This window comes from Seriola aureovittata, chromosome 19 (assembly GCF_021018895.1).
Source record: "Seriola aureovittata isolate HTS-2021-v1 ecotype China chromosome 19, ASM2101889v1, whole genome shotgun sequence".
In the NCBI taxonomy this organism is placed as follows: Eukaryota; Metazoa; Chordata; class Actinopteri; order Carangiformes; family Carangidae; genus Seriola; species Seriola aureovittata.
In genome coordinates, this window is record NC_079382.1 from 9483202 (window position 1) to 9498984 (window position 15783).

A 15783-nucleotide genomic window follows, 5' to 3' on the forward strand; every position below is an offset into this window, starting at 1 on the left:
TATGGCATTAATGAGAAATTGTAACAGAGCTAACAACCCATTTTACAAGCGCCCCAGTTAGGTTTATTTGAAAGTTGTGCCAACAACGCTGAACTAAAAAGGTGCCTGTCCAAATTACATTCATTCTTCAGTGTTCAAGTGTCACTTTCCCCATCGAGTTCTGGTTACAGGGGGACTTTGTGGAGATGAGAATTGTGTGTGTGATGTAATGAACGGTAATAGGTCTACAACCGTTCAAATACTATGTAGCCTTAAACTAACCAGCTGGGACTATCACCACTGGTAATAATAATAATAGTGGGAATAATAAAAGCAAAATGTGTCTTGCTCAAGGTCAATGGCTGGGCGGATGTGCATATGTGAGCTTGATGGTTTTCCCCTCTCAGTTATACCCTCATATACAGTATACTGTGTATTTCATTGATGTGAAGCAGCAAATACTGTATCACCTAAATGCAGAAGTTGAGTTATGTACCTGCAGTTCCAGTCCTACCTGCACCACCTATTGGCAGAAAAGCAGCAGTAGTTTGAAATTTCATATCTAGATGTGCACAATCTACAGGCAAGGAAAATCATAGTTTATGCACTCTTTATACTTAAAAAAAAACAAGTAAACAAGTTTTCTCTGCAGTTTCTTTTTTTTTCTAGAGTTGGGTACATGCTTCAAATTATAGATTTTATTTGAGCATGAAGTTTCATTCTTGATCTTGGAAAGAGTAAATGCAATACTAAGTCAAGGTCCACTTAGCAGCATTACTTAGAACTTACAACTGCATCTCAAGGTCTTCATCAGTGGACGCGTCGTTCAGCTGTCAAAGATATGACTTGGCATGTAAATGAGCCATCACCATGACAACTGAGCAGTCAATGTCATCCACTGATATATATACTACTGTACGTTGCTGCCTTGAATGTATCTCCTCCATGATAACAGATGATTTGAATTATTAATAACACACATATTGTATGTCTTTTATGTATGAGACAGCTGTCTTCACCACAGACAGTGACAATCATCAATTTGCCACCAATATAGCTGGGTTAACCTACAGGCACCCTGGGACGGAAAGGGACTGCTGGCTCTCAGTCCCTTTGCCATATTCCCAGTGCAGTGTGAACAGTTTTTTCTGTTGTTCCCAGATTTACTGTGTGACAGTTTAACTCATTAATGTAGGAATATGCAACACATGTACAAAACTGGCACAATTTGTCTCGAAACTTTTGGCACATGGACTTTTATCAAGACAGGGCCTCAATATTAGGTAAAGAAGCAGGATCCACTTTAAGGCCCTTATCATTTTAGCTGATATTGCCAAACAAAGTTTCAGTTACATTTTGGGGCCCTGGGGTTCTGAAGACCCAGGTCGGCTGCCTGCTGTGCCCGGTTCCAGTCTAATCCAGCACTGGCCATACTACTACTGTGTATTGGATCTGCCAGGGCTGCAGTCCACCACTAGGCTTCCCCTCGGCCTATCGTTGCTCTTCAGCATGCTGACGACGAGACCCGGAAGCATCGAGCTGCCTGCTTTGTTTTGTTTTGGTTGGAGTTGTGTAAGAGAGCGACAGGCGGAGGTCCGTCCGGGAGAGAGCCGCTCATCAGATGGGGAGAGCCAAACCGGGGATGGAAGATGACGGACCGATAGCTGACGCCTGTAAAATGCCGAGTTTTATCAGCAGTTTCGAGGAGGGGAGGGTGAAATTGTCCCGCAACCTCCCGACAGAAACTTCCCTCACGGACGGTAAAGTTGAGCGGCAGGTCAGAGATTTAAACCGACGTGTCACCAGATCAAACTCTCGGTTATCACTCGACGGAGGAGAGAGGGAGTCGGAGGAGAGGAGCAGCGAGGAGGAGAAGGATGCGGAGGGCAATAACAACAACAACTGCAACGGCGGAGGAGAGAGGAGGAGGGCGAGCGCTGTCGAGATTTTGAGGAGGAATTTCGGGGTGTCAAAGTCTCCCTCTCTCCGTTTGAACACAAGCGGTCGGATGCAGTGCGGCGCCGAGCTTGAAAACCATCTAGGAAACGTTAACAACGACGTTACGAACGGTCATGGAAGTGAGTGTGGCGACTGTAAAAAGTCGGACCGAGAAACGGGCGAAGCTGCGACGAAAAACGAGCCAACCTCGAGCGAGTTAACGACTTCGGATGCACATGTAGTTCAGTGCCATCATATATGTGCCAGTGACAACAACACAGTAAGTTTAGATGAGTCTTTTAGTGTCAAAGAACACGTCTACTGCACTGTTTACTGCATCGCCAACGACAGTCATCAAAAAGACGCTGATATCACAAACCGCTACGATGAGACGGTCACGTCTGACGCACCAGAAATGGACTTGGAGACAGGACAGGAAGGAGGTTCGAGTCCCGAACCGGCATTGTATACTCTGGAAGACCTGGTGGATCCGTTCGGGGATATCTCCCATCAGCTGTACAGGGCGCAGGCCGGTGCAGAGAGTGCGATACAGAGTTGCCGGGTGTGCCTGGAAGACAAAACCATCGCACCTCTGCCCTGCTGCAGGAAGGCCGTGTGTGACGAGTGTCTGAAGCTCTACGTCAGCTCTCAGGTTGGTGGGGGGCTGGGGGAGGCAGGGATCGCAGGGTCACTCAGCAGCTGGTTTAAGTGTACTTCAGCATCAATAACACACACAAACTATCTTCTCCGTCACTTTTAATGTTATGGCAGCTTACCTGCCCCACTGCAGGGGCATTGTTAAAAATTCTGGGAACTGTGGAAAAATACTCTGATTCATCCTCAACGACCTGACCCCACATGTTTCAAATATTTCATAAAAATATCTGGATTAGGGCTCTAAAGGGGCTCTCCATTGTTAATTAGGATAAAGTTTTATGTAATTATTACGAAAGTGTCAAAGCTCAACATCTGCAGGTCTCCTTATCTTGTGATAACTATTTTTCTGTGAATCTGGGTCACTGACACATTCTGCACTAAAACTGGGACTTGGGAAGGATTTCTTTTCACAATAGCAGACTTTGTGCATTGTTGGGCTTATTCAGCAGAACTTCCTCGTCTAACGCTCACCTATTTTAGTAAGATTCCACCCTCAGATACAGTATTTGTATTCTGATGTGCATCGTGCAATGTAATGGTTGAAGTCCTAATGAGGACACAGCATGTCTCACTGAGGCACTTAGGAGGGTTTTTGTACAAAGTACTTCTCCCTGTATGACATTTGAATATTTATGCAAAAATAAAGAGTCTAGTCAGAGATCTTATTCATTGATCCTGATGGTGATTTACACTGATTCATCAAGAACATGAATAATTGATAGATGAAACATTTACTTCCATTAATCTACAGTGTAGCTGCCATGGAAATAGGGACTGCCTCCTACAAAAGCTAAAGTGTCTCATGATGGATTTTTTTTTTCTTTAAGTGCCTTGTTCGTGAGCTGGTGCCAGTCAGTAACCTTCAAAATATAACTCCAGCCTTGATAAAGCCTTTGTTGGCGTCTGTTATTGTAAAGTTTACACGTTGGGGATACATAACAATCTTAGGACATTGCTACTGGAGCGATAATCTGCTTAAATCTGATGAAACAGTTTTTATCAGTTCTATAGACTACTTTGTATCTGTAATTATCTTTCTTTGATAACAAGGCATGAATAATCATAAACACAGACACACGCTGACTCTTTGATAATCTCACTGAGAATGAGATAAGGGTCATGTAAACTATCCTGTGAGGGTGGATTTTCTTTCTGTTAATCTACTGCACTCTTAGTTAAGAACACATGCTTGGTGTTAACCCTCAATAGGTACAGTGAGCGTTAAGTCAGAGAGATCACAGTATATGAACTTAAAAAGGACCCTGGGAGGGGATTTTGTACCTTTCTTCAGGGCACGTGGGCAGTCAGGGTAGATGGATGCAGTAGGAGGCTGGTTTGCACTGGTTTGGTTCTAATCATGTGCCAGGGATTAAACCAGCAACTTACTTGTTATATATCAGCCTCTTTAGATTAAGGCAGTATTGTTGGACTTATTTTTAGATTTATAAACAGGGATATAGTAGCTGTGGATCTTGCCCGTTTGAAGTGACAAACTAGAATTCACTCTACCATAACATACCAGCCTTTTTTGTCAGACATTATGTACCAAATATATTGTTATGATTAGGATTATTAACTGGCATGTTTTTGATCAAATCATAATTTTACTGTAAAGATGACAACACCACAATGTGCACCAACCTCAGACATGCCAAACTATAATGTCACTGCATACTGACACTAAGTGGTACTAGCTTTGGCTCTGGCTGAGCTAACAGTCACCACAGCCTTGTGCACATTTTAAGCTCAATTGTTTTACTGTTTGCATCATGTGTATGTCTTTATGCTGAGTTATGTTTCACCCCATTACAGTGAAAATGCAGAACAAAGTAACCCACATTTTAAACACTCTACACTTAGTGACGTGTGTGTGTGTGTGTGTGTGTGTGTGTGTGTTGTGTGTGTGTGTGTGTGTGTGTGTGTGTGTGTGTGTACGTGTACGTGAGAGACAGAAAGTGGCAGCAGTCCAAACCTGCTCAACCAGTCTGGCAGGGGTTAGTGTTGTGGCAACAATCCTAACACATCAGCTCTCATGCCTGCAGAGGATACATTTTCATAATCATGTAATAGGTTTTTAGTCTGTGTGTGGGTGGATGGATGGATGGGTGTGTGTGTGCATGTGTGGGTGTGTGTGCACGTGCTTTAGGGGATATTAGGTGTAACACTGTCAGAGGCCTATGCTATTGTTCTTTCCTTTCTGTCTGCTGTCATTTCACACGCTCTCTCACAGAGTCACACACACATACACACACACACACACACACACACACACACACACACACTGACAAAATACCTTATCATGTGTCAGCACAACAGGTCTCACTGGCTTTGATGGACTGAAAGTGTGGAGAGAGAGAATAAGACAGAAAGAAAATATGAAATGAGGAAGAGAAAGAGAGAGGGAACTGGAGAGGAGGAGATGCCCTGGGAGGAAAAAAGATGCGAGAGAATGAGAAGAGGAAGTTCAGTGTTTCTCTAGTCTTACCTTTGATGCTTACTATATCACAGTTAGATGAGATCTGAACACACACTTGTATTGTTTTGGTGTTTTACTGAACTCAGAAAATGTGTCTTCTTCCCTAACAAAGTATTACTAACTTATGTGACACTATAAAACATACAGTGACTTGAGTACCCTAAATTAATGTTTTATTTTTAGATTATGAAATAGTGCACACTAAACTGAGAGCATCACTACTCCGCTGTGTGCAGGTATAAAGATGGCCCTGAAGGTGTAAATCATTGTCTCAAAATGTAGTTCAGTGTTTAGTTTGTGCAAACCTCTTAACATTGTTCAATTTAATCTATCTTTGAGAAGTGTGTTTTCCCCATCGTTTCTGTCAGTGTCTGTGATTTTAAATTTAGTGTGTGACTGAATGACCTGACCGTGTAATTAGTGTGTGGATAAGGTCCACTTGCTGTAACTGACTGCCAGGCACTTGGTTTGGATTAAAGTGTGTGTGTGTGTGTGTGTGTGTGTGTGTGTGTGTGTGTGTGTGTGTGTGTGTGTGTGTGTGTGTGTGTGTGTGTGTGTGTGTGTGTGTGTCTTGATACATATTAACTTCCACTCTCTCCACTGCCTCCTTCAGTCTTCCACTCAGCTACCTATCCCTTCCTCTATTCTGTGGTAAATTATTAACCATTTCCCATCAGTGATGTGTATATATTCCATATGTAGATTTGATAGTTGTAGTCCATCGCTTTAACAGAGAGACCCACCATAAAAACACACTATGCAGCAGTGTTGCTTGAAGCACACAGATTCCAAATGTGACATTTAGTTGATATTCAATCGTTAGTTCACATACAAATTGTTGTTGTGACTTTCCTGCTGGTCTTGCACAATACTATCAATCTCCTGTCTGTCATGTTTCCCAGGTGCGAGTGGCCAAACCTTACATCAGCTGTCCGATCACAGAGTGCAGTGGCAACCTGGAGGAGGGAGTGGTGATTTCCCATTTGGCCAATGAGGATGTGGCAAAATATCGTTACTTTTTGGAGCTGAATCAGCTGGATTCGAGCACCAAGCCCTGCCCCCAGTGCAGTCAGTTCACCTCTCTGAAGAAGCACAACCCCAACCACTCCGAGCACAAGTACAAGGTAAGATGACAGTTAGAATACACATGCCCCCAGCTGCTGCACGGAGAACATAAGAAAGATATTAAATATTTTACAGCAATATTCAGTGAAATACGTGAAATTAAATTCCACATATTGCTGATATATACCATCTACTAAAGTAATAAAAAGTAATCTGAGCATTGATCTACTGTCTCCTGTCCCTACTGTAGATCCAGTGTAGCAATTGCCAGTTTGTGTGGTGCTTTAAATGCCATGCGCCCTGGCACAATGGCCTCAAATGTCGCGACTACAGAAAAGGAGACAAGCTGCTACGAACATGGGCAAGTGTCATTGAACATGGACAAAGAAACGCCCAGAAATGTCCACAGTGCAAGGTAAGAACTGGGGATAGTAGAGAGGATACAAACTGTAAAGCATCTTAGTGTGTGTGAGGAATGCCGGCTGCGGCTGCAGTGTAAGGTGGGTGTGGGTAAATGGAAAGGGAGTTGACTGATGGAGCATGGAATCAATGTAGAAGAATAAATCAATGAAGGTAAAGAAGCATTAAAGCAGGGATGGATGATGGATGGGGAGCTATAGAGAACTAGAGGGACGCACAGATTTAAAGTGCATGTGTTACAGCAGATCAGAGACGCATAGACGGTGAACATATTGAAAAAAATAATGATGTCTCTGCTAGAGCAAAACCATATCTGGTGGACTCTCGCAGTCATCAAACCAGGCTGGTCTTATCTCTCAGTCTCATTACAACCAAGTTAGTCTACACAGTATCTAATTTGACTGTCAGAAGATGACTAAAGGAAGACGTAAATTAAGCTAATTACCGGTATATGGGAAATGTTTGCTCACAGCAGCAAATGCTCACCATCTGTGTTTGTCACACTGCTGCTCCATGTCTCTGAATTTCTGCTCTGCTCTGGGAGCAGGGTGACTGTGAAGCTAACAAATTGGTGTCATGCTGTGTTTAGCTGGAAAAGAAGCTGAGAGCAGCTGAACTTAATGCCTAGTTTATAGGAAGACTGCTCACTGCTACAGCAGCCAGAAGTGAAGATCCATTAACTGCACTGCTGCATGCACATTGCTGTGCCATTCAACGGATGCTGAACCACATTCTTATAGATTTTGGTGTGAAAATAAGAGAAACCTCTGCCAGTATTGCTTTTAAATGTGAGTAACATTGGGGAATTGTATGTCTTTCAGAATAAACTGAGCTGACTCGACTTGGTCATTATAAGGATGTATTCCAATTGGATGACAGGCTTTTGAGATAATGCACACAGCTCTTTGTCAGTGCAATGAATATAGAATGTGGTGGCTGAAAACTGTTAAATGTTTCTGTCTATCTTCCCTGTTTTTGCCTCTTCCTGTTTTTAGATCCATATTCAGCGTACAGAGGGATGTGACCATATGACTTGTACACAGTGTAACACAAACTTCTGCTACCGCTGTGGAGAACGCTATCGACACCTAAGGTTAGTGTCTTTTTTTTTTTCTGCAGCTGTCGTTTTTCCCGCAGCTCTGACTTCATCTTTCACCATCTTTGTTGGCAGGTTTTTTGGGGACCATACATCCAACCTCAGCGTGTTTGGCTGCAAGTATCGCTATCTGCCTGATAAACCTCATCTTAGACGGCTCATTAGAGGCTCTGTCTGTGGTATGTTGATGTGTATGAATATGTGGCGGGGGGAAAGAGAATCCTGAATCTGGACCAGATGAGCTTTTTAATTCCGATTGATTGAGGATTGTTTTTTCCCAGCATGATGTCCAAAAAATAGAGATTTACACTAATATAGCTTCTGTGTCTTCTGTTGTTTTATTGGAGTAGTTGAGGGTTTTAACAAAGCACCAGATTCAGTGTAGCTGATGCAGTTGATGCGGCAATAACCCAGTGTTGATGATAAACAGCTTTTCTTTCCAGTGTATGTACCTTCTCTCAAACTGCTTTATATACTGTAATTCTGTTCTCCATGACTCAAAATGAACCGGTGAGAACACTTTGCACTCAGCAGGGGATTATAATTGTGAATTAGAGTGAGAGTGAGTAATACTGATATAAATTGCAGTGGAGTAGTTTTTTTTCTCTCTTCATGTGTTAGATAACAACAGTCTGCTGCTTGTTACTACTAATGCTAGCAGCTCTGTGAGGTTAAGGTACAGCAGGGCTTTCAGCTGAATGCTAACAGCATTGTGCTAATACATTCACAATGACAATGTTAACAGGCTGATAGAATTTTTAACATGTTTAAGTTTAGCATGTTAGCATGCTGACATCTGCTAATTTGCAGAAAACACAAAGTACAGCTGAGGCTGGTGGGAATGAAGGTAGCTAGTCATTAATACCTTCATTCTGCACCAAAGTGGTGGACTGGCTACCCATAGAGCCACAACTCTGGAAAGGCTCTGCAAAATGCAACATGCTGTATCTTATCACTGTGACACGAGGGAATGCATTTATATCTGACTGAACTTGCAGATGCCACTGAGAAAAGCTTTCTAATGAAGTGTGAAAGCATCACATATCAGATTATGTTAGCCGTAATTATCCATTCACACTTATTCACTAGTAAGCCTCCAGGAAGTTGAACTCCTCTGATAGATCTGTTTGACTCTGCTCTCCATGACAGCTACAGCTCGTTATATCAGCAGGGAGCCTGTCGGACTGGGAGCTAATTTGTCCCTTAACAAGAACCGTTTACTCATTACAGCTCTCATCACTGTTCTCATGCCATGGCCTGTTAGCGCCATAGATTTTGCATTTAATATGAAACATTTAACTGTAGATGGAGCTGATCATTTTCACTGAAATCTGTTCTGCATTAAGTAACTTGCATAACTCCACACTGGCGTCTGAACACCTTAACATTTCTGCAGGGATGCATTGAAGTTTTATTTACAATGTAACAAAACAAACCATTAAATTTGAACAATGTAATTTCCATCCCATCTGAAAGAGCAGTTATTCATTATGGATGATTCTTGTTCTCCTCGCTCTCCGTTTCTCTCTGCAGCCACTAAGGTGCTGATAGCTCCAGTGGTCATTCTACTGGTCGTGGTGCTTGGAGCTCTTGCACTGGTGATAGGTAACATAATTACACACATGAACACACATGCACATTAATCAGGGTGAAGCTCCAGAGGAGAAACGTAAACAGATAACAGCTAAATGGTTTGGCTCTATTACGGATACTTTCTTCCACACAGCAAAACAGCTCCACTGCCAATGACATTATGGGCATCTCTGAGTTTCATGTGAAAGACAAGGAAACTGTTCCTGATTTTTTTTTAAAAATGCAAAGTTGTAGATACAGATTTTCACTCTCTGGATGACTGACTTTTACTTCCTGGAACTACATTTACTAGTATCATCATCCAACTGCAGACTCTCTGAGCTGCCTGTCAGACAGTATTGTGAACTATTGATGCCTCAGCTGAACTATAATTAGAGTTAATCTCTTTCCCGTGTCTGTATGTCTGACAGATGATCCACTGCAGGCTAACATGCCGTGATGGCAGATTCATATTTATTTCCATCATGAATAGAATCAGCGCCTCCAATCCTTTCTTTTTCAGCTCAATTAATTTCACATATGCCAATTCTGTTCACAGTGTACTGTAAAATGGAATAATCAAATCAAATCCATGTGGAAATGTCATGAGATATTACTCAATCAGTATCATCAGAAACAATTATTTTTGCTTTAATGCATACCTCTCCCACTTTGTTGTGTCTTTATCTCAACAAACACCTTCCTTGTCTGCAGGTTTGGTAGTTTTCCCGGTCTACTATGTGTGTAAGAGGAAGAAGAAGCAGCGCACTCAGGGCTCTGGACGGTGGATCTGACACCTGCCCTGCACTACATCAAGACCACGCTCACACAGCTTGAATCGACAACACCCACATATCCTCAGGGACAGACATGCCAGCCTGAGTCATCGCAAAAGTGTGAGAGGAACATCAGAAAATGAACCTGACTTGGATATTCAAGCTGAAACAGACATAAAACCCCTTCTGAATCCTGGAGGAACTGCTGTTTTGTACAGTGCTGCTCACATAATGGATAGTAAGTGTTTGAATCCCTTAAAATGTAACAAACTTTCATAACTGTTAGGACTTTCCTACTGATCAACCCTTGTCCCACACACATTACAGAAAGTTTCAGCAGTGCACATTTGCGGACGGAGTCAGTTTCGTTTACACCCGCACTTGTGAGAATACATTAAAAGAAGAAGCTGGGAGCCCGTTGCTGATATGTTACAAATTATAGATTTTGTAGACGAGAGGATTTGATAATGTTGATTACCAGAAAAATGTTACAAGGAACGCTCACTGGAGGAATTCACAGGTGAACAACGCGGAAATACGAGGAAATAATATCGTCCTTAATTGTAAAAGTTGCTTGCGCTGCAGGTAGCGAGGAAAAGATGTAAGATGGAAGCTGAATTCGGAACAAGCCATGGTGGAGAAATGAGTTCTCACTGATGCAACAACAACTGGACATTGACTTTGTTCTTCTTCCTCTGTTGGAAATGCAGTTTTCATCGGATATTGACAATTTCCATTGCAATTTGTGTTTCTGACAAGCGCACACTGTGGAAAATAAAAGGACTAAACTTGAAGGATGATACTACTCAGACACTGCTATTCTTGGCTACCCTGAATAATACTGACTCTGCCTGATCTCAAGTTCTTGCTATAAGGCTTGAAGGTGACTGAAAGTGACCTCTGAATGAAATATTGGAAAACACAGATAGAATTTTAGTGAGCCTCCATTGTTTCTGTTGTGGTTTTCCATCAACTCCTCTTTCTATCTGTCTCTGTCTTCCTCACTCTCCTTTCACCCCTCCTCACTGCCTGGCTGGATGGTGGCTCACACACACACACACACACACACACACACACACACATGCACCCTCCCTGGCTGGCAGCTCTTCTCTGCTGTGCCCACATACTGTATGCCAGTATCTGCATCATCAAAAAAAAAAAGAAAGTCTGCTGTATGGTAATTGTGCCAAAACAAAACGCTGAATGTGGCAGGACAGACAGTTGACCCTGCTCCTTTGTTGTTGTTTTTTTTTGTTTTTTAGGGGTTGCCTTTTGCGGAGGTTTAGGTGGTGATGCTGTCAGTGTATTGTGGAGTCTGCACAAGGTCACACAGGTTGTTGGCATAATTATGCAAAAGACGTTTGGAAACCGTTCAGAAGTGCTTATGCAAAGGCTAAGACTTAAAATGACTGAACATACTGTTGCAAATGGTCCCAGCAGATAAACAGAAGGTTTGACTTTGCTTTTTGAGGTAGTGTGGATGGCGGTTTGCCAAAAAGGTAAACAGGATGCTAGATTTTTAAAATATGAGTATAGACGCTAGATCAGGTTGCTGTGCACTGAATATATGGTAAATTACGCAAATGTAAGTTATAAGGTTATCAGGTTTTCAAGCTTTTCAAGAATTGATATGAAAATGTTTGGTATTGTTTCAGTTTTTTTTGCAGTGAAAGGAGGATTTCTGTCTGTCAGAGTTTGCATAGTGGTTTTTAACATAGACACATACACACACCCTCTTAACTCATTCACACTGGCATATACGAAAGCACACACGTGGGGTGCTGCCAGGAAACAGGAGATTTTCAAGAGCTTTAAAGTTCGTCACCTGGCAGCAGCCAGCTCGCTGTCCTTCACTTATCCCTCTTTTCTCCTCCCTGCTGTCATTCCTCAATTTTTGTGTTACTGCTTCTTTTTTTTTTTTTTTTTTACCCCTATGATCTCTCACTTTTCTAACATCTCTTGTCCATGCTGTCCTCTGAGGTGTAACTGGATTTACATCCCTCTGACCTCAGCTGTGAGTGGAGGTGACAGTTACAGTACAAAAAAGGCTCAGTTGGGAAAACAGGGGGTGCACACCCACTGGAGCTGTAGCTGCTGTTCACCCACAAAAAGCAATCCAAACTGGATGCTTTTGAGCCTCTGATATGTGAAAAAATAACTCAGAGCTACCAGTGGTGCACGCTGCGGTCAAGTACACCTGTCACAGATTTTTATTGTGTGTTTTTTTCCCACCACTTCATGGAGCGAGCTACCTGTTTTTGCTATGTTGCTCTTTCATGAGAGGCTTACGAAGGAGAGACTGTAGGAAAACAAGAAGAGGAGGAAAAGCACAATACGTCTGCACATAAGGGATGTTACAGCACAGTGAGAAAAAGATATGGAATGATACAACAATGAAAGGTTGAGGGGGAAACTATAGTTTGTTTTTATAAGTGCATTTTCAAATCCGTAGTGGTTACCAGTGGAATATAACCTGATTGTTACAGCACGTTTCATCACTGAATCTTCACTAAATCCAGGATTTAAGGCATGAAGGAAAAGCAGCGTTGATGTTCATGCATGTGGGACATTTTTACAGAGCAATGCCATTAGCTTGGCTTTATCCCAGGGATCTGAAACATTTTTCTACATCTGGGATTTAATTTAAAAAAAAAAACAACTGTCAAGTGCAGTCAAACTGTACAGACAAAGTTCCTAAAGGACACACAGAATATATTGTTACACACTGATTTCAGCAGCCATAAGAGGTCCTGAATCTGGGTTTAAATGCACTCTCAGGGAGTCTGTTTTCTGTTCACTGTACCCAGAGCTCTTCATCTACATGAGCTGTGCCACAGAAATCGCTGAACAGCACTGCAGATTCAAAATGCTTCCTGATAGGTTCGCCTAGAGCTGCTTAGCAACCATATTTAATTCCAGGAAATAAAGGACACTCGAGTGTCAAAAGAGATCCAAATATCTCAGTGTTGCAAACACTGTCTGTGTTTCCCAGCCTCCCTCAGCTGCGTTGTGAACCCTCTGTGGAGATCAGGGGTTGAAGCTGGGAAGAAAAAATGTGTGTTAGTGAGTCAGCACTGGGAAATTGAATGTGTAAGTTATGCGCCAAACACAAAATACTGAAACCATTGTTGACTTGCAATGTTTTATCGTATACATGTTTAATCTAACTGCTCGGCTAGTACTACACTGACATATTAAATTTCTCCTTTTTTTTTTTTTTGATTGACATAAGACTGACTGACAGAGTATGATGGATATTTGTATTTTAACTTGTCATCAGCACAGAGAAATGTATCAGCAGAGTGAACTGAAAATCTATTCACTAGGGGCTGTTTTTCTTCGTGATATGAACGCATATTTGAAACAGTTTCCACAATATATTACCAAAAAAGCTGCCCCGTAGTGTATAATGTATCACTGCTGAAATGACTGATCTATTGATTATTGTCAAAAAATAACATATGGCATCTTTGATAATTGATTAATCATACACATAATTTATCAGGTAACTAACATTTGTTCAGATGAGGCAAGGAGCTTCTTAGAAGCGAGAGTTTATAGTCAGATTTATTTGGCAATTTGGCTGTCAGACAGTCTTTGCAAATATGAATTGCTTCCATCTGTCTAGCTACAGGACAAACGTAAATGAATAAGGTTTTCTAAAAGGTTGGTATTTGTCACAGATATCCACCCAAATCTGATTCCTCACCCTTTTATTCATGTGATGCAATGTAAATATTCCATGTCAAAATGCCATCACTGCTGTGTTTTATTATTGTATTACTACATATTACTGAATTCATCACTGATATTTATCAAAACCCTAGACAACTCTTTGGTTCAAGCTTTATATGCACAAAAAAGATCTATATTAATTCAGTCAGTGACATGAGAGTTGTTTTAGCCAGTGATTTTCTTTTGCTGTGGTGTATTGGCTGGCTGATGCCCCTGGCCTTTTAGTTTGTGTAACAGTCCCAGTGATACTGGCTTAAAATATGCAATGGTGCCTTCACAGCCACTATAGATCAGGGTTTGCCAGCCTGTGGTTCAAGCCCCCTGTGTGACTCCAAAGATTACAGATGGGGGTAAAATATATCACAGCCTCGCCAAGGTGCGGATGTCTTAGAAGAGCTCAAGCAAAGATAACATAGAACTCCTCATGTAAGAGAAAAGTACATGGAATGACAGTTGAATATAGCTGTGGGTCTGTTACCCCAGTGTCCAGTACAGTCATGCCTTTGTTTTTAGTAGAAATTAATAAATTAAACCAAACATCTAAATATTTACAGGTACCACAATTCAGTGTGTCAGCTACATCCCAGATACTATATTAGATACAATATTTTTGCAAAAGTGATACTGTCACGTTATTCTGGCTCATGCTAACCTCACTCATGTGATTCTGTAGATTAAAATGAGGAAACAGTAGCACAGTGGTCCCTGTTTCCAACATTAGATGACTTTCATAAGGCTGGTGTGGAACTTACAGGAGGAAGGTGTTTATACCAAAAAGATGTGTCAACTGCAGCAAATCAAATGTATTGTTAGGGATGATACATATAGGTTACTTTCAACTCAGGAGGTCTGTGGATATTCAGTTTGCAGTACAGTGTATTATCTGTAACATCAGAAAGGGTTTTCCTTATCTAAACATATACTTGCTGGGAAAACAGCAGTATATTTATTATGTATACACCACTTTGTTTTCAATGGTATTTCTATTCAAAGAAATCTTAAGTCTTTTACTTGATTCGAGTGCTCCTTATTTGCCAACAATCCAGGAACACACTCTTCCGCCTGCTGCCACTGTTTAAAATGTCTGCTGATATTATCATTGCTCACTTAGCCACAAACACTGTTTTCATCTGAGGATCTGATGGAGAATAAATTCAACTGGGTCAAATGCCAAAACGTCATGGTTTGACTTATTTGATATTAATATATGACACCACTACCTTTCCGTTGACACTCTTTTTTCTCTGATTTATCTAATACTTTTTGAAGTACTGACTCTGTGACATTCTGTATAAATGTCTGTTGGTGTGTTACAGCAACATCAACCTCTTTTTTATCTGCTTACACAGTGGTGACTACTGTTTGATGTCAGCAGGGGTCATGAGAGTGCCACAGCAACCCAGTCCCCATAACCTTGGTTTTTACATTGAACAATGCAAATGCAGCATATTACAAACATAGTCAGTGTAACTAAAATATATCACCACAATAATTAAGATTACATGGAGGATTATTTAATATAAAAAATAACAATTGAATAACAAATCAGTAATTAAAATATTGCTAACTGAAATCCTTTCTTTCCTTCCTTTCTTATTGAACTATATTATTATTATTATTATTGTTATCATCATTATCATTATCATTAATAATAGTAGTAGTAGTAGTAGTAGTTGTAGCAGTAGTGTTAAGGATATTACGTTTAAAAGGCAACATTCAGACAGCCTAGTGAAATGTTCGCTGCCCAATTTCTTTGCTTGATAATTATGATACGATTTAAGTGCAATTTCTGAAGTTCTTGTATTTTACTGGAGTATTTCTGTTTCATGCTACTTTATACTTCAGCTCTACTACATTTCTGAAGGAACTTATTCCACATTAAGGTTTAACTTCCTTTTGCTATTGGCAATTTAAATACATTTTAATGCTAATACTCCTGAAGCGTTTGAATTAAAATAAAAATTTTACTTGTAATGGAATATTGTAATATTGAAGGATTTTACTTAAGATACTTAAGTGATAAATTGCTGGAATACTTCACCTCCACCACAAAAACATACGGTATACTG

The 15783-nt window shown here is 41.0% G+C and overlaps 1 protein-coding gene across 3 annotated transcripts; it reads left to right on the top strand.

Annotated features, from left to right (window-relative positions):
* Positions 1-1506: 1506 nt before the first annotated feature.
* On the top strand, positions 1507-14890 carry rnf217 (ring finger protein 217). Of its 3 annotated transcripts, XR_008826026.1 has the most exons (8): positions 1508-2569; positions 5953-6174; positions 6366-6530; positions 7531-7628; positions 7707-7810; positions 9165-9236; positions 9918-10217; positions 10307-14890. XR_008826026.1 is itself a non-coding variant. In XM_056363183.1 (7 exons), exons 1-7 carry the CDS (start codon positions 1601-1603, stop codon positions 9995-9997), a joined length of 1710 nt encoding a protein of 569 aa, XP_056219158.1. In that variant the 5' UTR covers positions 1508-1600; the 3' UTR covers positions 9998-14890. The 3 variants fall into 3 exon arrangements, 2 of the variants coding, with proteins under 2 accessions (XP_056219159.1, XP_056219158.1); XM_056363183.1 differs by having other exon boundaries at positions 9918-14890; XM_056363184.1 differs by lacking the exon at positions 9165-9236 and having other exon boundaries at positions 1507-2569; positions 9918-14890.
* The last annotated feature ends 893 nt before the right edge of the window (positions 14891-15783 follow it).

Coding starts and splice junctions, on each gene's coding strand:
- rnf217 (XM_056363183.1), top strand. CDS start 1,601: ATGGGGAGAGCCAAACCGGGGATGGAAGATGACGGACCGATAGCTGAC. Junction 6,175..6,365: donor ACTCCGAGCACAAGTACAAG/GTAAGATGACAG, acceptor TCCCTACTGTAG/ATCCAGTGTAGCAATTGCCA. Junction 7,629..7,706: donor GAACGCTATCGACACCTAAG/GTTAGTGTCTTT, acceptor CTTTGTTGGCAG/GTTTTTTGGGGACCATACAT.